At 43.3% G+C, this 23,591-nt stretch overlaps 1 protein-coding gene across 3 annotated transcripts in view; it reads left to right on the forward strand.

Moving 5' to 3' along the window:
* SATB2 (SATB homeobox 2) overlaps positions 1–23,591 on the forward strand; it is a 159,167-nt gene that overhangs the window by 88,917 nt on the left and 46,659 nt on the right. For 2 of the 3 annotated variants that reach the window (XM_039495890.1, XM_039495891.1), the window contains exons 7-8: positions 1,645–2,117; positions 20,862–21,074. In XM_039495890.1, coding sequence (XP_039351824.1) covers positions 1,645–2,117; positions 20,862–21,074 — 686 coding nt within the window. The remainder of the gene's footprint in view (positions 1–1,644; positions 2,118–20,861; positions 21,075–23,591) is intronic. The other variant, XM_039495892.1, reaches the window with a different exon arrangement.

Here is a 23,591-nt window from a genome sequence, read left to right on the forward strand (position 1 = left end):
CAGCATTTTCATGTTAAACTTTACTTTTAACGGGGTTTATAGCTTGGCACTTAAACCAGGTCTGGGTGGAAACTTGGCAAGTAAGGTTCAGCCCAGGAAAGTGAATTTTATTTGTTACTAAATTTTCAAAAATACTTGGTTACCTTTAAGTTTTGGGTGTTCTTAGAGCTGAATTCAGCCCTCTTGAAACTGAGGTAAATTACTCCATAGACTAGATCCATAGACTAGATTATTGAAAAGAATCAAATAACTAAGTGTCTGTGCAATATGCTACAATTACTGTAAAAAAGATTGTGGTTTTATTTTCAAAATATATATATATATTTTGAGTGGAGTGGGTTGAAATTTTTTCATTGAAATGTTGATTTTCAATCACAATGAAAAATTTCACACACAATTCTCGCTTTGGTTGAAATGGAATTTTTTGAAACACTGGAAACCCAAAACATTCCAGTAAAATTATTTAGTTTTTGATAAAAGAATTGTTTGTTTGTTATTCAGAAACTGATTTTTTTAACCTGAAAATCTTTCAGGTTTTGGTTTTTCATGGAAAGATTAAATAAAAATGCAAGACATTTCCCACAAAAATAAATGACATTGTTCATGCAGCTCTAGTATTTAGTACTCCTAAGAGGTGCTGGACTGAGATCTCTAGAGTATGAAATCCTCTGTGTATGCTCAGAACTTTACAACAGTATCTCACTGGTGTGACCACAACCCTGTTCATGAGGGATTAGCTCTAGGGGTGGAGGGATTGTTGATTCCCCAAGAATCAATAATGTTATATGTTTGATTCAGAGAAGAACAGGCAAGATCCCCAATAAACTGTCTACCTGAATATTAACTATCTAAAGCTTCAAAGCCTTATATAAGATAAACAAAAAATCTTCAAAGCTTTGTGCAAACATTATTGATTACACAAGTTATAATATTATTGTGACATCCATGAGATAAATCTTGGCTCATTGTTTGCGGAAAACATTCCTACGATGAGTCAATAATTTCTAGGTATGTGATATTAGGCCCCGGAACACTTTTAATCACATCATATATATATATATATATATATATATATATATATATATATATATATATATATATATATATATATGCATCCAGACTGGCTATAGCTAAGTTTATTGAAAACGTAGTTACCCCTGAGCTAGTGTAAAACTATGGCCTGGTATCTCTACATGAATGCATATAATCACTGGTCATATTATTTGTGTGTAGTACAAGACTTTCATTTGCAGCTAGAGTCCTTGTGGTGGGACACTGTCCTTCATTTCTTAATAATTGCAAATTATTATTATTATTTTTTAAAGGGTAGCTGCTGGCAGTTTTATAGGGAGGCTAATGTAAGCAGTGGGTGAAACTTTGAAACATTGAAAAAAAATTATTTTTGTGATTGTTCTTTTTGGTGATGTATTTGCCTGCATGTCTTTCCTGGAATCCTAATGTTTCTGGAAGTAAAGCTTGTAGAGGTGAGAGTTAATAATTTCACTGTCTGATACATTAGCTGTAGCATTAACTGACTTTTATTATATGTACTAAAAATACAGTCAATTGTAATAACTGTTATATTAACAATCCTGCTGTAAGTGCAAATCAAAATCACAGTGAACTCATTTTATCTTTTAACAGTGGAAAGAGTGGAAAGAGAAAACCTATCAGACTATTGTGTTCTGGGTCAGCGTCCCATGCACTTACCAAATATCAACCAACTGGCAACCTTGGGAAAAACTAATGAACAATCTCCTCACGGCCAAATTCACCACAGTACTCCAATCCGAAATCAAGTGCCAACATTGCAGCCAATCATGAGCCCTGGTCTCCTGTCGCCTCAGCTCAGTCCACAACTGGTAAGGCAGCAGATAGCAATGGCCCACCTGATAAACCAACAGATTGCTGTAAGCCGGCTATTGGCTCACCAACACCCACAAGCTATCAACCAACAGTTCTTGAATCATCCACCCATCCCTAGAGCTGTCAAACCAGAGCCAACGAATTCATCAGTGGAAGTCTCTCCAGATATTTACCAGCAAGTCAGGGATGAGCTGAAGAGAGCCAGTGTGTCCCAAGCTGTCTTTGCGAGAGTGGCATTCAACCGTACCCAGGTATCAATTTTTATTCTATTAAATAAAAAGAGCGGAGGGAAAAGGTCATAACTTTACAAGGTTGCATGGTTGTTGCAGGTCATGACAAGAAACATACCAAGGAAATATCAGCTTCGCTTTTGCTAATCTTATCTTATTGTCATCACAGTTATAAATCTTTCAAAATTTTCAAGCTAGGTTAGATGGTCAGTCTTGGGTGCTATTAAAATTATTGAAGGGTGCAGCATATATTCTGTGTAAAGTAATATGAATTTCACTAGCAGATGGGGAGTGTCAACCCTCACTGCTAGGATACCACTTCATGATAAAATAATTCTGTGGGCCTGTTTCTCTGCTGCTATATGCAGGAGTGCCCCCAGAAATTTTCCCCATGGTTCTCACCGTCAATCCCGGTGGAGCCATCCCCTCTGCAGCTGCTTGCCCCACTGCCTGACCTAGTCTGTGCCATGTTCAGGCCCTGCTTTCCAGCCTGACCTGTCCCCATCACTACCTGCCCTTAGGAGGGGGATATGTGCAGAGGTTTCTGGGTGGGAGGGGAAGCCGGTGCCAGAGCCAGCCCCACAGCAGTGGTGAGGAGGAGCCCCTCCACTGACTGAGTAGTGTTGCCACGTGGTGCATGGGGGTCGCCCCACAGCCTCTCCCTGAGTGGTGCTGCGGCCCTCATGCATCAGGTTACAATGGCACTCGATCAGTTTTGACCTCGTGGCACCTCCATCACAACGGAGGGGCCGTGGGGCCTACCTTGAACAGCATTGTAACCCCCACACACCAGATCACAGTGCCACTCACTCAGTTTTGGCCCTGTGGCCCGTCCATCATGACAGAGGGGTCGTGGGGCCTAACCTGAGCAATGCTGGAAGCCCCGTACACCAGGTCACAATGCCACTCACTCAGTTTTGGCCCTGTCACCCTTGTCATGACAGAGGGCCACAAGGCATAACCTGAGTGGGCAGTGGGGTAGCCAAGGTTGCTGCTCCTTGCCACTGCCCGTGGTATGCACTGTGCATAGTGTGCGCACGACTGTGGGCACCAGTGGTGATATGACCCCGTTTGACTGTATCTCTTGTTAATTCTGGGTGCAAAGCTAGGTTAGTCAGCCATAGGAAGAATCCATGCCAGTGCAGGGGATCCCCTGGTGGTGTCAGGCCAGCATAGCAGCTCCTATGCCTTGTCTCTGCTTGTAGCTGGTGTCGGGAGCATGGCTCCCTATAAGCTGCCCCACGTGGTTGGAGTGTGTGTGTGTGCATGTGCGCATAGGCTATTTCATGATATGCATGGTATTTATAGTAATCAGTGTGTGTATAGATTACAAATATTGACTAGTTGCAAAGGAGGTGAATCAGTAAAATATTGCTCTAGGCAGGGAACAAAGTGCTTGAGGCCCTGGCCTTGGGCCATATGTACAATGAAAGGGAACGGTCTTTCTCTGAGGCACAATTCTTTAGCGCTGTTTCCTCCACAGCCAGCCAGTGTTTAGCATAGTATCCCTGTATTTTGATCTTTCTCTCGGTTCCTGCCTTGCCAGTTAATTGTTTTTGTCCCTCCTAGAGCTTCCCTAGCTTCTTATCTCTCATCCCTCAAATCTGCCTCCCTTGTCTCTTCCATGAACTCTTCTTCATTTTTGAAACCTTCCACAGCTGCCCCTGCCTGACTGGCAGGAAGAGGGACGTTATGCCCCCTACCCTCTTCTGCCATCAGCCTTCTTGTTGTGGGAGCTGGAGGAGTCTTTGGGCTGGCGTCAGACCTCATTTCCTTGCTGTAGCATCTGCCACTGATACTGATATTGTGGTGTTTGGGGGGCAGGGGGGGAGTCTGACAGAACTCTCAAAGCTGGCTTTGGAGAGCCGTCTGCCATTTGCAGTAGACAATCTTTGATAGCATCACATTAATGGTCTCTTTCATTAATGCGCAAATAATGACAAGATGGTATCACGTGAGTGCAGAAAACCTTCTCACCTTTATGCTAGCACCTGGAATACCCAAATACATACATGTCCATGATGGGCCTCCATGTACATTTATTCCATGCCAATTGCCATTCCCATACAAAACATGGATCTTCAACCTGTATTATTTTGTAACAAAACTGAAGGAGTGTAGTGATGAAAGGATTTCATGTTTAAAAATACAGCACAAACTTTATCCAAATAGCCCGTGTGAAGCTCTTGTTCAGCTTTGCAAACAAGACAAAACGTGGACAAGCGTGTGTATTTGTGTGTATTCACCCCTCTGTCTCTTGGAGGTCTGTGCCACACACTGCATAGTGCCTTTGTCTATTCTCCTGGAGTAATGATTTTCTTTGGCACAGCCATTTTGGAAATACCATGTTATGAGGGAACTAATTAAAGTATGGAGCACGTTTTTATTACTTCCCTTCTGCCAGTAAATTCATAAGATGGCTACACCCAGCAAAACATGCACTTTCAGTCAACATGACTTTGAGTTCTGGGATTAGCCTTGAGGATATCAAATGAAAACTACATAGGAATGTCTGAGTATTTCCCTTTCAAAATGCTGCTTTTAATTTGGAAAAGCTTTTCATCGTTCTGGGATCATAACCTGTTGTATATAAAGCTCAGTATAATTAAGGTAGATGGTATTGACAGAATGACATGTTTTGAACTTGAACAAGAGGTCAGCAGTAATACTGCCTTTGCTGATTCTATGACTGTCACTGAATGTGAGGCTGTGTTTTAGCAAGATTGTTGAAGCTGAATGAATACTCTGTAGTAAACCAAAACCTGATTCCCAAAATGTAAAGGCTCTTGGGGAATTTTTAGATTAAATTGGCCATTTTGCTACATCATGAAAAGAGTGACCAGATTTTGACATTGTCAAAATCCTGAGCTATGCATATGTGTCATCTGTGGAGCGCTGCAATGTCAGATATCCAGAACAGCATCAGAAGGGCCCATATCATCTATTAACATCTGTGGTGGAGATCCTACCACAGTTTCCTGTGGAATCATTTGAAATCTGGAGCAATTCACCTGCAGAACATTTCTTCACTTTCTTATGGTGACCTGGGATAGGTCCAGTGGATTTAAGACACTGGACTGGGAACTGGGAGACTTGGATTGAAGACCCAGCTTGATTGCCAACCTGTTGTGTGATGTTGGGAAGTCACATCTGTTAACATTTTCTAAAGCGTCTAAGTAACTTTGGACCCCAAATCTCATTGACTTCCAAGTTATTTTAGATTCTACTTAGTATATTTTTACTGTCTTTTTTCCTTATTAAAAAAAAAAGCATAACAACTAATATCTTGTGAGTGCAATGTCTCCATGCATGTCTATCGTTCAAACCAGATGCCACCCTTCAAATCTGACCATGCATCTCTGCATTCCAGTATGAAACAAAACAAAAAAAGTGGCAGCTAAAGCCACACCTTTTGCTTGGGTTATGGAAAACATCTCCAAAATTATTGTAATGAGTGAAAAGAAAATACTTGCCTTTTAAATATCCAGCTAATGATAAAAGATATTAAATGTTGAGCACCTCAGAGGGTACTGGATAGAATAATGTTATGACAGTTCTCCTCTTATATGTCACTTTGCATCTGTATGAAAAACTAGCCTGATGGTAGGGTCAGTTTGTTCTCATAGTTACAACCTGGCCTACTGCTGTTGGGTATGGTCACCATTTTGTTGCATGCGGACCAATTGCTGGTTCCCATGTGCTTCCAAGCCAACCAAGTCTAGTCATTGTTTTTAGATCTGGGACTCTATAGGGCACGGTCCCAGGCTTGGACCTCTTGTCTGGAACCATTCTTTGGGAGATGTGTTAGCACCCAGATGCCCTCAACCCACCCTTCTCTTCCAACCCCCCGTGTCTGAGACTCTTAAGTGGAGTTTGTTTTGTTGCCCTGTGCTCCATGGGGATTCAGTCTCATGCATGCCCCACCTGCAGACTCTTGTGTAGAAAAAAACTGTTCCATGGGATCATAACAGCAGATGAGAGACAATCAGAGTTGATGGCTCCAGATTACAGTCTTGATGGCTTCCCTGTAATACTCTTCCAAGGAGGCATCAACCACCTTTCCCTGGCAGGGCTCTGTCTGGAATGTTGTATGATATGCTGCCCTCAGGCAAGTTTCAGTTTGTTGTTAGCACATAATATAAAATGGAGTTCGTAATTTGATGCAGACATATCCTGTCCTGTCACACTTAGACGTGTGTGCTCAGCTCCCGTTGACGTCTGTTTTCAGGTCACACTAGCATTTTGAGACTTTTTGTTTTAAACGTCTTTCTTCCTCAGATGAACTCACAGATGGATATTATACAAACGGTACATTTGGCATACAGAAAAATTAAATTTCATGCTTGACTTATAGTCACCCGGATGCTAACATCATGTGTTACACATCCATAACAACCATCCCAAAAGAGGCAAGTCTTTAACATCCATAAAAAAACCTAATATAATTTCAGCTTGAGTGTCCGTTAGAGTTCAGGACCTTAACATTAAAAAGCATTGGAATTAGTGCAACAGATCACTAGGGTATGCCTACATAGCCTGTAGCAGTGAACCTCCCAGTCCAGCTCAACACACTCAGGTTCACAGAGGTCACGCTACGGCCCTAAAAATAGCTGTGAAGACGTTGCAGCTTGAGCTCTGGCCAGGGGCGGCTCCAGGCCCCAGAACGCCAAGCGCGTGCTTGGGGCGGCATGCCGAGGGGGGTGCTCTGCCAGTCGCCGGGAGGGCGGCAGGCAGCTCCGGTGGACCTCCCGCAGGCGTCCCTGCGGAGGGTCCGCTGGTCCCGTGGCTTTGGTGGAGCATCCGCAGGCGTGCCTGCGGGAGGTCCACCGGAGCCGCGGGACCAGCGGACCCTCCGCAGGGACGTCTGCGGGAGGTCCACCGGAGCCGCGGGACCAGCGGACCCTTCGCAGGGACGTCTGCGGGAGATCCACCGGAGCCGCGGGACCGGCAACCGGCAGAGCGCCCCCCGCAGCGTGCCGCTGTGCTTGGGGCGGCGAAATTGCCAGAGCCGCCCCTGGCTCTGGCACCCGGCGGGCGGGGCAAGGTGGACTGGGCTTCGGAGCCCGAGCTCCAGCCCAAGCCACAGCTTAAAAGCGTTATCTGTGCAGCTGCTTTTTAGCATTGTAGCGTGAACCCTGCAAGCCTGAGTCTGTTGACCTGGGCTCACAGGCTCATGGTCACAGGTTTCCTCAGTCTGTGTAGACATACCCTAGGGCATGTTATCTTAACAGGAGTCTCTTGCCACATTTTGATGCCTCTCTGTCCTTTGCTTTTAATTCCAAATCAAAACTTCTTAGCTCTGTCCTTTTATTTTCCCATTGGCCAGAGACCAATGGCTCGAGTAATACTCAGCCACCAGGTGAAAAGGAAGGAGAGAGGTTCAGATATGAGCAGACTCACTAGTGGTGCACAAGACACATCCATGGACATTCTCAAAGGCTCAAAAAAATCACAAAAAGAAAATAAGACAGAGGCTGGGTCCTCACCTCCTGTCACCCTGCCGCCCACTGAACCTCCCAAGGCTTGTGTGCTAAGGCAGAGCAGACCCAGTCCACTGGCATGTCAAACAGTGAAGTGTTCAGATTTGTTACATTTTACAAGGACCCATGACCTTAAAAACTAAAGGTTTGTTGTAGCAATTTTTCTGTGTGCATTAAAATCCTTGTACCAACTAGCTAATAACTGTATTAATCACCAAATCATGGCCCAGTGTGTAATCTTTCTACAGGGTGGTTATGTGCTGTACATTAACCTACAATTAAGGATAGCTTCATAAAATATGTACTGTGAAGCTTGTTTAATAGATAAACCATTCTCCAATTTATTTTAAAGTCCAATGACCTACATAGTCAGATGCTGAAAAACCCCTCTTACTAACGTTATTTCTCCCCTGAGACCTTCCATCTGAGCAAATCTGTTAAATGAAGTAGAGGAAGCTTTGATCCAAACTAGGCTAAATCCATTGGAACAAATGCCTGACACGTATGTGTGTGTGGGAGGGAGAAGGTCAGAAAAGGAAGTCAGAGGTAAAGTCACGTGATTCAAGTAACTTCTGAGGCTTCTCCTAAAATTTTAAAGTTCGTAGCTTGTTTGAGACAGCACTATTTGCTTAAGCCTCTGGCTATGTTATAATCTGCGTACCAGGCAGAACACTCCTCTGCAACCCGCACCACAGATCTTTATTGCAAATTCTGCATTTGTCTGAGCGTCCAGAACACCCACTGAGGTCGGTGAAAGTTTTGAATGTGACGACGTGCAGAATAAGCAATAGTTATCCATACTGTGGCTAAGAAATCTGCAGTGAGTATTTAGCAGCGGCAATTTGTTCATTCTACGTTGCTCATGAGGGGGAATAATTTTTAATTGGATTGAAAGATCTGAAATTAGTGTATTTAGCAAGTTTATTCTGAAACAACATGCATCAGATACCCTCGGAAAGTGTAACTTGCTCTGATTTCTGGTTAATTCCTTGGGCTAATTGTGTATTCTTTTGTTTTATCTTTATTGAATCTGAGTAGTAGTTTGAACACACCTTATTATATCATTCTGAGGCTCATTATCGAGTACGCACTAGAACCAGGATGGTGTTCTGAGGCCCACAGGGAGAAAATAATAATTATTACTAGTTTTAATTATAGTCTAGAATTCCAGCAAGTCGGGAGTTCCTGCATAAGCTTCAAAATACTTAATTTGGTTGTGCGCAAAACAGTGTTTTTCAAAGTCCTTTTTACTTCAGAACCAGTTAGCTGTGATGGGAGCTCTGGGTGAACATTGGGAAGAGATTCCCCCCCGCCCCCTCACCCAAGAATGTACACAGTCGTAGTCTTCTCTGAGAATGCTGCTGGTATTGTAGTTCATAACTAGGGCCCTACCAAATTCACGGCCATGAAAAATGCGTCACGGACCGTGACATCTCGTCTCCACCTGTGAAATTTGGTCTTTTGTGTACTTTTACCCTATACTACACAGATTTCAGAGGGGAGACCAGTGTTTCTCAAATTGTGGGTCCTGACCCAAAAGGGAGTTGCTGGGAGGTCTCAAGGTTATTTTAGGTGGTTACTGTATTGCCACCCTCACTGCTGGGCAGCTGGAGCAGCTGGAGAGTGGCGGCTGCTGACTGAGGGCCCAGCTCTGCAGGCGGCAGCAGCAGAGAAGTAAGGGTGGCAATACCATACCAGGCCATCCTTACTTCTGCGCTGCTGCTGGTGGTGGCTCTGCGTTTAGAACTAGACTCCCAGCCAGCTGCCGCTGCTCTCCAGCTGCCCAGCTCTGAAGACAGCGCTGCTGCTAGCAGCAGTGCAGAAGTAAGGGTAGCAGTACCACAACCCCCCTAGAATAACCTTGTGACCCTGCCCCCACAACTCCTTTTTGGGTCAGGACCCCCTACAAGTACAACACCATGAAATTTCAGATTTAAATAGCTGAAATAATGAAATTTATGATTTTTAAAATCATATGGCCGTGAAATTGACCAAACTGGACCGTGAATTTGGTAGGGCCCTGTTCATAACTACAGGTGTGGACCGTGATGAGATCTTATTGTTCAGTACCCACACTAAAGTTGAGGGTATGTTTATGCTGCAAAAAAAACCCTGCAGCAGCAAATCTTAGAGCCTGGGTCAACTGATTCAGGCTTGTGCTACAGTGCTAAAAATAGCAGTGCAGATGTTCCTGCTTGGGCTTGAGCTCCGGCTCTGAAACTTGGTGGGGTGGGAGGTCTCAGAGCCTGGGTTCCAGCCCAAGTTGGAACATCTGCACTGCAATATTTAGCCTCGTAGCACAAGTCTCGCTGCCGCAGGGCTCCCTTTGCAGTATAAATGTACCCTGAGAGATTCATTTTAGCAAAGGACTGTGGGTACATAATATGACTTTGTTTTAGGTTGCAGACATTGGGGTCTATATGCAATAACTCTCATTAGCATGGCTGGAAGTTTCAGGCATGCACAGAGATGAGAAACCACAACGGGTCCCTATACTTCTGCACTTAGCTACCTTCCCCCCGCCCCCTGCCTCCTATCCCCTCAGCAAAATATCCACATGCCCAAGGGGCAACACAGGATAAGTAGAGGGAGGATCTAGGCTGTGGAGAAAAGGTATTCTTGCTGTTAAGTCACTGGACTGTGATTCAGGAGACATGAGTTCAGTTCCTGGCTGTACTATAGACATCCTGGGTAGGTCACTTAGTCTCTCTGTGACTCAGGTTTTCCATCTGTAAAATGGGGATAATAGGACTGCTCTACCTCACCAGGTGGGTGTGAAGTACAGTTTGTTAATTGCTTGGATACTACAGAAATGGGGCCCCTCTATGTATCTAAACAGATAGCATTCTGCTTAGTGTGGCTATTCCCACCAGGTAAGGGCCGTACTGTTCCTTGCTGTGCTATTCTGCCAGGCCTGGTATAGACAGGGCTACAGGTTAGCTCAGTGAGGAATAATCACCCTTCCACTCAGCTCCCTGGAATCCCTGGCCTGAGTTCCCTTTCAGAGCACTGCTGTCGGCTTAGCTAGCTGGCCCAGAGACCTGGGAGTTAGGAATGTGCAGACACTGTCTTCACTACCTGTTGTTCACAGGAGTGGTCTTGGGGACTTCAGTGGGACTACTGCTTTGAGTCACATGTTCCAGTCTGGCCTATAGTGCTTTACATCTTAAAAGCTGTGTATGTGGTGCATACTAATTCATTCAAATCAGTGCCCAAAGGGCGAAAGGCTCGCCGTGTCCCATCGCCAACCCCAAGCAATGCAGGCAACCCAAATATCTGTATTTTAAAATAGGGAAAGCATATGAATAAGCATGTTTATGTTAAACCAAACTGTAAGTAGAAAGTTGCTATAAAAATAGGCATTCGTGGTAGCTCTTGCATTTTTTCCTTGCTTGTTTTAAAAGACTTCAGTATTTCAGATTTTTGGTGTTTATTTACAGCCATGGAAATCCTTTGGAAAATAAACAAGGAAGGGTTGATAAATGGTGCAAATCCACCATTTCTTTACTTCTTGGAGACCTGGGTTCAAATGGGCACCAGGTTAAGCTGCTGCCATGAATGAAATTGTTAAATGTGGGGCAGATGCCACTCATACACATAGTTGGAGGGGTGTGTGTGTGTGTGTGTGTGTGTGTGTGTGAAGCCATAGCCTTCTAAAGGGTGAAAGGTGAACGAGAGGCTTTAAAAGGCTTTCTGCAGAAGACAGAAGGGCAGAATGCCCCTTGGAATGCGCTGGGAGAGCAAAGACTTAGAAAGGATGATGATGGGCACTATAGAAACCCCAGTCAAAGGTATTCTTATTCCGGAATAAGGGTATATACAAGGAGTTATTCCAGAAGATCTATGCCACTTCAAATTTGCATCCTACCTTTATCTGGAATAGCTGTCAGGTGGAGACATGCCTTAAAACAGGTGGGTGAGCTCCCTTCAGGGCTGGCCTCAGGTTGCCAGCTGTTGTGGAAGGTGAGGCTGAGCCATGGCCAACCACTCTCCTTTTGAGATGTGTAGCCCCACTGGTGATGCTGTGACCTCATACCTTGTGTGTAAGGAGCACGCTTAGATTCTGGCTCTCTTCAGGGCAGGGAGTTCCTTGCATCTTCTTCCTTCGCCCTCATTGCTAATTCATGCATATTCACTCAGTCTGAAGTTTCTGCAAACTTGGTATTCAAATCTCAGTCAGAATGTTTTGCCAGGACCTGGTTTATCAGGCTGATAATGCATTTAGAAATGTACCGGCAGAGGAGGTAACAATTGTGAGAGGGAGATCCTTTAAAAAGACAACAGAGTCCTGTGGCACCTTATAGACTAACGGACGTATTGGAGCATAAGCTTTCGTGGGTGAATACCCACTTCGTCAGACGCTTTCGGATGAATAAATTATCCTTTCACTCTCTGGAAAGTTTCCTGACAATTTCAGTTTTGCTGCAGTGATCCCTAATGGTTAGAATTTCACTGGCGAGGGAGCCCCAGATGACCAACAGGCAGCTTGACTCCAGAACTGAGATCTGTATGGTCAGCATAAGCAGAATAAACACAATACATCCCCCTTCTTTAATTTCCCTTTCTGTGCAGCAAAGGCATGATGGAGAACCTGGAGTTCCAACCGGGAAAGCTGCTGGTGCTGTAAACAAGAGATCAGCTTCATATTACAGGATCCAGCAGACTCAATTAGCAGACTAGTGAACTGTTGTTCTCTTTGCTCAAGGGACCCCCGATGGACTGAAAAGCCTATAGACCAAACAAATGTATTCTGTTTTAGGGTGTGTTTTTTTTTTTAAGGCATCTTTTTTGCCAATGTTTTGACATAGTAGCCAAAGCTAGTAAAATTTTTGGGCGAGTGGCCAGTGCTTGTTTTACTGAACACCTGCAGAAACTGGGAATATCAGTGAACCTGAGACTTTTTGAATGAAACAGTCATGGTGTCAGATACAAAGAGAGCTGGCAAAAAAAAAAAAAAAAAAAAGCAAGCATCTTCAGTGCTGAAGAGGCCACTTATGACTCTCTCTTCCCAAAGAACAACCTCGCCCCCTGTTTCTTTCTGAAACTCTTTAGCTGTGAATGGGAATAATCAGCTTTCTAGTTTGAAGATTTGACTTGCCTAGCTCTGCTAGTAGCTGATTGGCTGTTGCCTGAAGATAGTTTTGGGCAAAAGGGGTCTAGAGTATAGAGGGAGTGGAATTCCATTTAATTGAACTTGAGTGTCATGAAACTCCATTTGGAATGAAATAAAAGGAAAAGTCCCAGGTAGTTTCAGTGCATTGCATTGTGCAGAGTGGAAAGTGATTAGGGCATTGGGTTGAGACTCAGAGGCCCGGGGTCAGTTCCTGGCTGTGCAACAGACTCCTTGTGTGACCTTGGGCAAGTCCCAATCTCTCTGCCTTGTTTGCCTATCTGGAAAATGAAGCTACCTCACAGGGGTCAGGAAGATATATTATTCCCCTCTCTGAGGAGCTGAGATACTACAGTGTTGGGTGCATAAGGTAAGAAAGTTCCAGTTATACCAAATCTCCATTTATATTGACAAGCTTTGAAAGGAAAAAATAGCATCAGTATGGGTCCAATTCTGTTCTCATTGGACTGAATTGGCAAAATTCCCATTGACTTAAATGGCAGCAGAATTAGGCTCTCTGGTTTGAAATACGTTTTGTCAAAATAACTTCCGTGTATATCTGACTGTGAGCCAAATCCCTGTCCGCTTCCTCTTGTGAGTGTCTTCACCTTGACTTAAGTGGGAGAAAGACTAGCAGCGTTTAATCCTCTAGCTGCTATCTGTTTAGACGTTCATACCATACTCCTCACTGTGGTGTCTGCACCATTCTACATAGACTTTCAATTAGGAAGGGTCTGGTTTTGTTTGTTTGCAAAGAAAACTCTCTCTCCTTGCCTGAAACCTTTTCATGCTGCCTGCTTGTTTTAGTCTTGTGTGTAATGTGGCACAAGCGGCGTTTTGTTGTATGCACAGGAAAGAAGGCAGTCTGTAAGGGAAATGCTTAAATTAATAAATTGCAGATTTTTGGTACATGGGATATTTGTTCCAACAGTGGGTTTTGCAGTACCCAAAATTTCAGTTTCAATTAACTTAATTGTATTCAATAGGCTGGATGAAAAGATCTTAAGTAGTATGTGAGTCAGGCTTTCAGAATGTGTTCTGCAGGAGGCTGCTCCTGGCTACTCAGCTGATACACAGGATTTCTGATCCTTGGAAACAAATGCAGAGATATACAAAGCGTGTGCTGTATGTCTTGCTCCCTTTCTGGGATTTTTTCTTGTATGTCATATAAATGGCATGGCATTTGCAGGTATTCTCTCTTTTTTTTTTTCCTGCCTCTTTTCTCCCCAGCTTCAACATGCAGATCCACATGCACACACTGTCTTCCCTAATAAAAAGAGATACCATAATAAAAAAGAGGCTTTATTAAACTAATGCAATAACACCATTTTCTTGAGAATTTAAACATTTCATTTTTAATAATAAAAATCAAATTGACATTGTTGCACCCTGAATGTGTTTTATTCAAATCAGACTAAATGCCGTTGCTTCATGCCTAAGCAGCTATCTCTCGAGATGTATGTATTTATAGCATTAGTTAAATGAGTTCTAAGAATCAGGCTTGTATCAGGAGTATAGGTAGTGAATCTGGGAATCAAGATTAAAAAAAAAAGAGGAGCTGATGGGATGTTTTCCACTGCTCTGGTAGGTCAGGATCCAACTGTGCTCTCAGTTACATTGGTATAAATCCAGAGTAATTTCTTTGCAGCAATGGGTTCAGTTTATTTGGATTTACAAAGGTGTGAGATCAGAATTTGTCCCCTTGGAAGTTAGAAGAATTGTTCAAGCAGCAGGGTATAAATGTAACATTGCATATTCTCAGCTATGAATGGATGAACCTTTGTGCTGCTTGGTTTTCAGAGGCGCTCAAAACTTCCATTGGCTATCCAAACTTCTTTGATCTGCAAAATTGAACTGGAAAAATTGCCAGGGTACAGAGATGCCAAAAAAGGAAAATAATGAAAATCGCCTTAGGTCCTCAGAATCCTGATAATCCATAAGGAACATCTTCAGTACACACTATTGCACAGATATTTTTGTCATTTGTTGGATGCTTGTAGGCTAGGAATGGTCTTTTAAAAACCATTAATATAACACCCTTGTTAATGGTCTGTTCGGCACAGCTGCCAATAATATAAGTGTTGCCGTTGGAGAAATGTCATGGCAAAGACTTGTCTTGACATGAAGTATACAGAATATGAAATTCCTTTATAAGCCTGAGGGCTGATAAAAATGACTTGTGAGAGGTTACAGAAGGACAGTGCACCTTGCAACATTCCTTTTCTATCTTTTGATTACAGGTAGTAATAGTTTATATCTAAAATCGGTCATTTTAGTACGGTAAAATTAGATTTCACTGCTGGATACTATGGGGGTAAAGTTTCAGTATCACCCACTAGGGATGAGTTCAGAGTTCTCATTCATAAAAATGGGAGTGGCGTGTCTCAGTGCCTGCCCTCCTGCGTGAAGATTCTTCTCCCCCCAAGTGTGGAAGCGTCACCGTCGCTAATCCGTGAGGTTCAGAGGCTGAATTTGAATAAGCACCAAAGCTTCTGATACTTATCTGAATCTTATCCAGACCTGCTGGGAAGTGGAGCTGGCTTTCTCATGAGATTTCCAGGTACACCTTTACCCCGATATAACGCAACCTGATATAATGTGAATGTGGATATAACGCAGTAAAGCAGTGCTCCGGTGGGGCGGGGCTGCACACTCCGGTGGATCAAAGCAAGTTCGCTATAACGCGGTTTCACCAATAACGCGGTAAGATTTTTTGGCTCCCGAGGACAGCGTCATATCGGGGTAGAGGTGTGTTACATGGTTCTGACTGGGCTTGAAATGCCATGACAGCAAGTCTTTTAGGGTATGTCTACACAGCAACTAGCCACCCTTGCCTGGCCCCTTGCCAGCCGACTTGGGCTTGCGGAGCTCTGGCTGCTGGGTTGTTTCATTGCTGTATAGACTTCCTGGCTTGGGCTGGAGCTCAAGCTCTGGGACGCTCCCATCCCACCGGGTTGTCGAGCCCAAGCTCCAGCCCGAGCCTGGAAGTCTACACGGCAGTGAAACAGCCTCGCGAGCTCGAGTCAGCTGGCACTGGCCAGCGGCAGGTTTTTCTTTGCTGTGTAGACATACCCTCCATTATTTCAGCACTTTCCATGTTGCTGTTGTCCAAAGCGAGGAAGGGCAGAGGGGCAGAAAAAAGAAAAAGTAGCGTGAAAACCCTGTCTCAAAAAAACAGGTTGGGGATTTGTTCATGTTTTGCTCACACTATTCAACTCCACTGTGGTGCAAGAGGGAGAGGCTTTGGTTGTCCTGAGCCTTGTTTGAACCTTTTAGCATTAGACTATTCTGTTTGCTCCTGTGGCCTTATGCATTGATTTGGCCCACACAGCAATTTGATTTCCACCTTCCACACAAACTGCTTTTTAAATGCTTTGCTTAAAAAAAACTAGTGCCCCCCACCCCCGCCAGTGACAATAGAATCATTCTTTCCATTGAGTCCTTTATCAGCTATAGGTCCTGATCCAGAGTCCATTGGGAAGACTGCAGAAAGATTCCTATTCACTTCAGCATTGGATTAAGTCCGTAGGTTGCCTGGCAATTAGAGGTTACAGTCAGCCTCTATTGACTGAGCCAGGCAGACCTAAATCACCACCCTTTCCAGTACCACCTTGGTTCACATGGGCCCAATCCCCTAGGTGTGGAGCACCCATAGCTCCTGTTGGCTCTCCTATGGACATCCTCTCTTAGGAGCTGCACAGCAGTTTGCCATTTGCTTGTCCACAGTTGATTACAGAACTTCCTTTTGAGGTTCCGGTTTTCAGTGTGGAGATTCTGTTGGTAGCAAAACCAAACCAAAATAAAATAAAATCACAAACAAGGCTCCGTAGGACTTGTGCAAAATATTAACTGCCTCGTTTTTTGACGCCAGTAGTAAAGTTGTGTGAACTAATTCTCGACTAGCATAAAAAGATAATGACAAAATTATTCTAGACTTAAATACCTGCAAAGCTTTATATTTGATTGGAAATATGCTGCTTTTTCTACCTCTGTGTTTGTTTTTTATAGTCAGTTATTGACACAGTGTGTAACTAAAAAATAAAATACAGTGCCTGCTATAAGCCCCAAATGTAAGCCAGGCTGTGCATACATATGATACCTGGTCTCCGAGAATGTGCACAATGGTGTTTATGAGCAGGGCCTAAATTTACTGTTACATCTGTTTTAATCACTCATCACTTGAGCTGGTTTTAAACCAATAAGCGTTATGGTGGAAAAAGAAGCACAATTCCTGTCATAATACCCACTTTTTAAAAGTGTCTTAAGGATTCTGTTTGGAAGAATATCCGTTTATTCATGTAAGTTCAATTTAGATAGACTAGACAGGCCTTGGAGTGTCCCTTTAAGTTTGCATAGCTAGTTACTCTGCAAATTGCCAAGTGTGTGTGTATTTTTTTATATGGGAAATGTATGTTGGAATGAGCTAATTTAGCCATCGGAATTTTATAACAAATGTATGAATGCTGTGGGTTTCCCTCCGTAGCCCCCTCTAGCAGAAACATAATTTGCAGAAATGAAAACAGTCTTTGGCTAGCTTTAGGCTTTTCTCAAAAATAGAAACACCAGGGTTTGTCTGGCTGGGCTGCTTTCCTCACCACACACCTGGTGTATATCATTTTAAAAAATAAATTATGCCTCATTAAATTACAATTAAGTGAAATCACGATCATTTGTTTTTCTGGAAGGAAGATGTTTTGCATACTGAAAGCCTAATTTTTTGCAGGTGACAAAAAGGCTGAACAGATTATTTAGTATCACTTTATTTTTTATAATGTTGCTGGCTGGTTACTTTGTGTATACTCTGGTAGCTTAGAATTATATTAATGTAAATGTTATTGCTCTCAAGATATTTTATTGTATTGTCTTTTCTGTCACTTTGCGATCTATCTGGCATTGTTTACTGGTGCTTTGCATCACAGCATTCTCTTCAATCTTAGAAGGAAATGGGATTTTTCCCTCTGAGTTAGTCTTTTCTCATCTATCCTGCTATTCACGTAGCTCATAAGGCTACCAAACATCCACCCTCATCTTTCGAGACGGACTGAGCCTCAGTATAACATTTGTGCAGCCAAATTTCCCACATGCACAAATGTGATTGGGAATCAGTGTAAATAAAGAGAGCTCAACTCCTCAAAGTTGGAGCTGTGTCAGATGATGTGCAGTTACCTCGATTGCTGGCACACGTCTGGAAATATGCGTTCCAAAGTTTAGGCACCGGGAGAGCTACTTGCACTTGCAAATACCTGATTTAGTGTGGAGTCAGTGACTGCACTTGTAAGGAATTGCTGGTGCACTTTTGTGTATGTGTCCAATCTTCATTGTTTTACAATTCTACCCTAAATTCAGACATGCTGGGGGTGGGGGAGGGAGTGGGAAGGAGGAAGCAGTGCAAGCTGTCTTAGAGTAGTGGTTTTCAACCAGGGGTTCGGGGCCCCTTGGGAGTTTCAGGGGGTCTGCGAAGCAGGGCTGGCATTAGACTTTCTGGGGCCCACGATAGAAAGCCAAACCCTGCCATATGGGCCTGAAGCCGAAGCCTGAGCAATTAGCTTCATGGGGCCCCTAGTTGCCCTGCTTGCTACCCCCTCATGCCTGTCCTGGCTTTTATATGCAGAAAAACAGTTGTTGTGGTACACGTGTGCTGGGGAGTTTTTATAGCATGTTGGGAGGGGTGGGGGCTCTGGAAGAAAAAGGTTGAGAACCCCTGTCTCAGAGTACATGCCCATTGCTCACAAGTTTCTTTTTCAAATCAGCCTGGTGCTGGGGAGGAGAAGAAAGGGGAGCATAAGTAAAAAGCCTTAAATCACACAATATTTTGGAAGCTCTGGGGTGTGGTTTCTTTTTTTTTTTAATTTGTTTCTGGTATATCCCCAAAACAGCCAGAGAATCAAGAGTTAGGGAACTTGTAAAAATGGTTATTCATTTTTTTATCCCATTTGGAGAGTTTTCCATTGACTCTAATGGAAAACTGCAGGTACTGGCTATATCTACCTTGGAAGGGCAAAGGGCTGAGGTCAAACCTCACAGTTTAGACCTCTAGGACATCCACCCCTCTTTCAGTTAATCTCTCCCTGGGCTTGTTAGTCTGGAAAACTTGAAAAGCACTTTGAATGTCCCCAAACTGTACGGTCTCTAATAAATTGTTACAGCTATACCAACTACACGATACATGATACTGTCAATGATTTCAGCGGGTAACTGAAGCAAGAGCCATTACCATAACACCAAAGGACCTGTGAATTTTTCCATAGTGTGGATCTCATCTCAACAGACCGGTTGCCTCACAGACCATCTTCCACTTCTCATCGCACGGCCCCAATCCTCTCCCATTTGCAACGCCGTTGCACTTCTGTGGCAGCTACCACAGTGGCTTACATACTAACGTAATATTAGGAAAATGTATTTTTAGCTTCTTTTAAGGAGAGACATTGACCAGTCAGCTCTTTGGGGACCACCAGTGGTCTGTGGACAACAGTTTTGCGGTTTCTGCCATAACAGATCATGGTTCAAGCATACCTCTTCTGTGTATGTTCTGGCAGCGTGTGAGCAGATGTAAGCAGACATAGGGGTGTTTTTTTCTAGACTGTTGGTTTTGTCAATAAGTGTAGTGAATAAGGCCAATAAACACTGGAAAATATTGGCTTTTGGTCACTGGTCAGCTGTCTTGGAAATGTCCAACAAGGGTATTGGGGACTATTTGATGTGAGGGGAGAAAATAAGCCAAGAGTAAATACTTCAGGTTTTCTAGTATGTGGCTGCATGACAAGAGCACTGAAGTAAGATTGACTGTAACTGTAATGTGATTTCACTGGGCCGTGACTGTAAAGTAACAGTGAGGTGTATTTTTGACAACGGTTTCCACACAGTTGTTTTTCTGAGGTACTCCAGTTTCCCCCAGTATTTGGTTGGTAAATATTGACCCTTTAACGGTGATGGCTTTAGGTAAGCTTCATTAGCTATGTAATGGAATTCTCAGCAGTAAAGCTTTTTCTCTCGGCAGTATTTCTGGGAGTAATGCTTCAGTTTGATAGACTGCTAGGTGGGCAGGGTGTATGAATGTTGTGGGACAGAGCAGCCTTTTTAATACTTTGAAATCTCCAACTCTGAGCCTCTTGACTGGCATGCTCAGTACTGAATTATACCTCTTCTCCCTGTGAGTCTAATCCTTCTCTGCTTCTTGCTTGTACGTGAATAAACCTAAACACAGATGCTGAAGGAAGTTACCATAGTATTACCTTGTGGAAGTGAAACACACATCAATAAGCCGGTGGCAGATATAATATGGCCCTGTAGAGGACAGTGGTACATCTTGTATGATCTAATAAATTGCCTCTTGTCTTAGGCCCTGATCCTGCAATGCACTTAGGTCTGTGCATAGTGAAATTGACTTCTAGGTAGTGCCTTCAGTTATACATGGGCTTAAGTGCTCTTGTTGATTTTAGGGCCTTATTAAATAACATGTTTTTGTCCCTAAATCCTCCTAAATTGAGGGACCTCTGCTATACTGGCTACCTGCTGGCATGAAAGTGTTTGTAAACACTGGAGGAATGTTGTTAAAAAAAATGTCGGCATTGTGAGGTCCATGATGATTTAAATGATGCAGCAAATAAAGGGTTAAAGTAACCAGTCCCTGGAGATAGTTTCTAAAGCTTTCATATTTGCTGCATTCTCTCCTCTGAGAAAAAATTGTCCAGACTGAAGTGAATGGACTGTAACATCAAAACCCAGCCAAATGCTTTTTTTTTTTTTTTTTAATAAACCTCCTGTGCTGTTTAAATGTCGGAACTAAATTTACCAAACTTGGCAGATTTGTAAAGATGAACAGGACTGCCAAGTGTTCCCAGCTTCAAGCAGGGAGAGGGAAAGATCTAACCGTTCCTAAAATATTTTCAGGAGGCACCTGGTGGTAATTGCAGTTTTGCTGTTCTGCCCAGGCATCTACCTTTCTATCCAGCATCTCTGTGCTCAGATTGTTATTAGAGCATTAGAATAGGACATTCCCAAAATAAACCAGAGCTCCCAGAAGACAAACACCTTCCTACAAGCGTCCCTTCTGGGGAACCCTTAAGAAACTGATGTAGGTTCTCAGCATTGCAACCCGCATGGTTACACCAAACAAATTAAAAAAAAAAAATCAACACATGACTTGGCTTTTTTTTTTTTAATTTTTTGAACCAGGGATTGCTGTCAGAGATCCTGCGTAAAGAAGAAGACCCTAGGACAGCTTCCCAATCCCTCCTGGTAAACTTGAGGGCAATGCAGAATTTCCTCAACCTGCCTGACACAGAGCGGGATCGTATATATCAGGACGAGAGAGAGAGAAGTATGAACCCCAATGTGAGCATGGTGTCTTCGGCAGCCAGCAGTCCGAGTTCTTCCAGAACCCCCCAGGTAAGGTGCAACCCCTCTTTAACTGTTTTTCTTTGGCTTGAGATCCTGCACATATCTTGGAGAGGGGGCTTCTCAGTATTTTCCTGTCTGTTGTTCCTCGTACCTAGATGTGTCTTGGAAATTTTTTCTGTAGGGTTTTGGAGTTGCTGTTAAGAGGTGTTTATTGGCTGTCAGCAAGGCACTGTCATAACTTTAGCTATGACCCATGGCATAAATACAAAGAGGTATTTTAGTACACGAGAGAGGATACATGTGCTGTGCATACAGATTAATGGTGCATGTCCACTATATAGCTACTACATGATGGATTAGAGAAAGAGCCATGTTTCTAACTTACGTCTTACATTGTTAGTGTCTATTTCAGTGGGCAGGGCAGAGAGAAGAGTTGGACCTGGGTTCATGTGTGATTTTCAGTGAATAAGAGTGTGTGGCTGATAGAATACATGGCTCCCAGTGAATGAGAATCTCATTGAAATAAGTTTGCTCAATAGTCTGCCTTGTCAGAGTCCTTATTTTAGAGGCTTACATTGGTAATCACTTACAAGTATGGAGATGTCAGGTGGGTGGAGTGTTGAAACAGAAGATCACTGCTTGCTATTTGCCACCAACTATTGTCTGATTGACGTAGCTTCAGATTTCTGTACGCTTTTATCGCTGCTGTTTTACCACCCACTTTCCTAACTCCCCATATCAGATGCTCATCTGCCACTAGAAAAAGAGAACGTGGGCACACAGACTGCAGTGTATTTTCCCCTACTCCCTGACTGAAAATAACCTCACAAACATTCAGGCTTCTGAAAAGGGGTGTGTGCTTAGAAGGAGATTGTGATTACAGCAAATTTCCTTTGTCATCACAACATTTGCATAGCTTTAATTTGAAATTCCTCACCGCAGAGCTAAGCCAGCTCAGTTCTAACATTTAACTTGATTCAAAACTTTACTAGTGAATGGGCATGTAGCATCATCCTGCTTTAGTAACTGTAGTATTTTGAAGTCTGTAAAGCATCTGAGTTGTATTCCTGTGTACACGTTATCTGTGCTTATAGTCTTATTACTGGGTCCTTTTCATATCTGAGATCTGTAGCTCTCAATCTTGTCATTGGCAGTAGCGTAGCACAGACTGATTAGTTATAAAGACAGGATTTTGTTTCTGTACAAACAATTGATGTCATTCAAATATATCCTGTCATTTTAATACCTACACATTACGTAAATGAATTGTTAATTGCAGGTAATTTTCTAGCATACTCTACTCACACAAATTTAAAAATGAATTTTGTGTTGCAAACTCAGGTCATTGGCCTAACTAACTGTTATCTTCCCAGTTTCCATTTCATGAAAGTAAGGATTTGTCAAGACAACTGTTCTATCTGATACTTTAAAACATCATAACCACACATGTTTCTGCATTAATTATTATATTAAAGGATTTGCTCATTCACCCAAATGTTCAGGTAGAATTAATTCCACAACTAGAGTTCATATGAGGCACTCTGGCTCTGGGGGTAGGGTTCAGTGCAGTTCAGTGGATCGCGGGAGTTGGAAAACCAGAGTTCTGATCATGTCTCTTCCCCCAACCTGCTGGTGATGCCACTTCACCTCGTTTCCTCCTTTCCACCATCTGTAAAATGAGGATTAATGGGTAACACCTTCCCATTTAAGAGCTCAGCATTGTTAGAAAATCTGATTATAAAAGTTTAAAGAGACAAGGCGGGGGAGGTAATATCTCTTGTTGGACTCACTTCTGTGGGGGAGAGAGGAGCTGTTGAGCTTGCACACAGGTCTTCTTCAGGCCTAAGGTGAGTCAGAAGCACCCCAGGCTCACTTACTTTTTGACTTGAATGAGGCAGCAGGTTTTTTTTTTTTTTACATATTTGTTTTATTGATGAGCAACAGTGATACATAGAGCTTTGTGCCCTCAGTGCTTGTCTTTTGCTGAGCACACTGGGAGCAGCTCCTCACCGCACAGTGTCAGGCCACCAGTGAAATCCCACTTCAGCACTCGCCAATGGCAAGGCATGCTGTAGGCACTGCTGGGAAGACCTGGGCACCCCTGAAAACAAGGTTGCTGACCAGCCCGTAGGCAGCACATTTTACTTTGTTTCCCATATACATCGTATTAGCCTGGGTGAGGCCAGTATCCTCTTGATCTCCTGTACAGTGATTCCTGCAAGTGCAGCTTCCCAGACGAGATGTTCTGAATAGCAAGAAGAGGGGCCTTGGACATAGCAAAGGGAGCTAGATGGGAGGAATTGTATTGTCCTTCTAGGAATTATGCTACAGTGCTAGAGAAGTTGATTTAATGGCATTTTGAAACATCGTTTCCATAGATACCAGTCTCCTGAGGCAGTAGTTCTGGGAATGATTTTTCAGTGTGGAGGGTTAAACGAGAGGGTATCGTCAGCTACTATTAATATGGAATAAGGGTAGTGGGGGGTTGATATAATGGGGCTGGGGAGATAACCACCCGTCTGTTATTCTGTGCTGGTGATGAAATCCCCACCTGGGGTGTTTCCT

This window comes from Mauremys reevesii, linkage group 11, assembly GCF_016161935.1.
Source record: "Mauremys reevesii isolate NIE-2019 linkage group 11, ASM1616193v1, whole genome shotgun sequence".
NCBI classification, from domain to species: domain Eukaryota; kingdom Metazoa; phylum Chordata; order Testudines; family Geoemydidae; genus Mauremys; species Mauremys reevesii.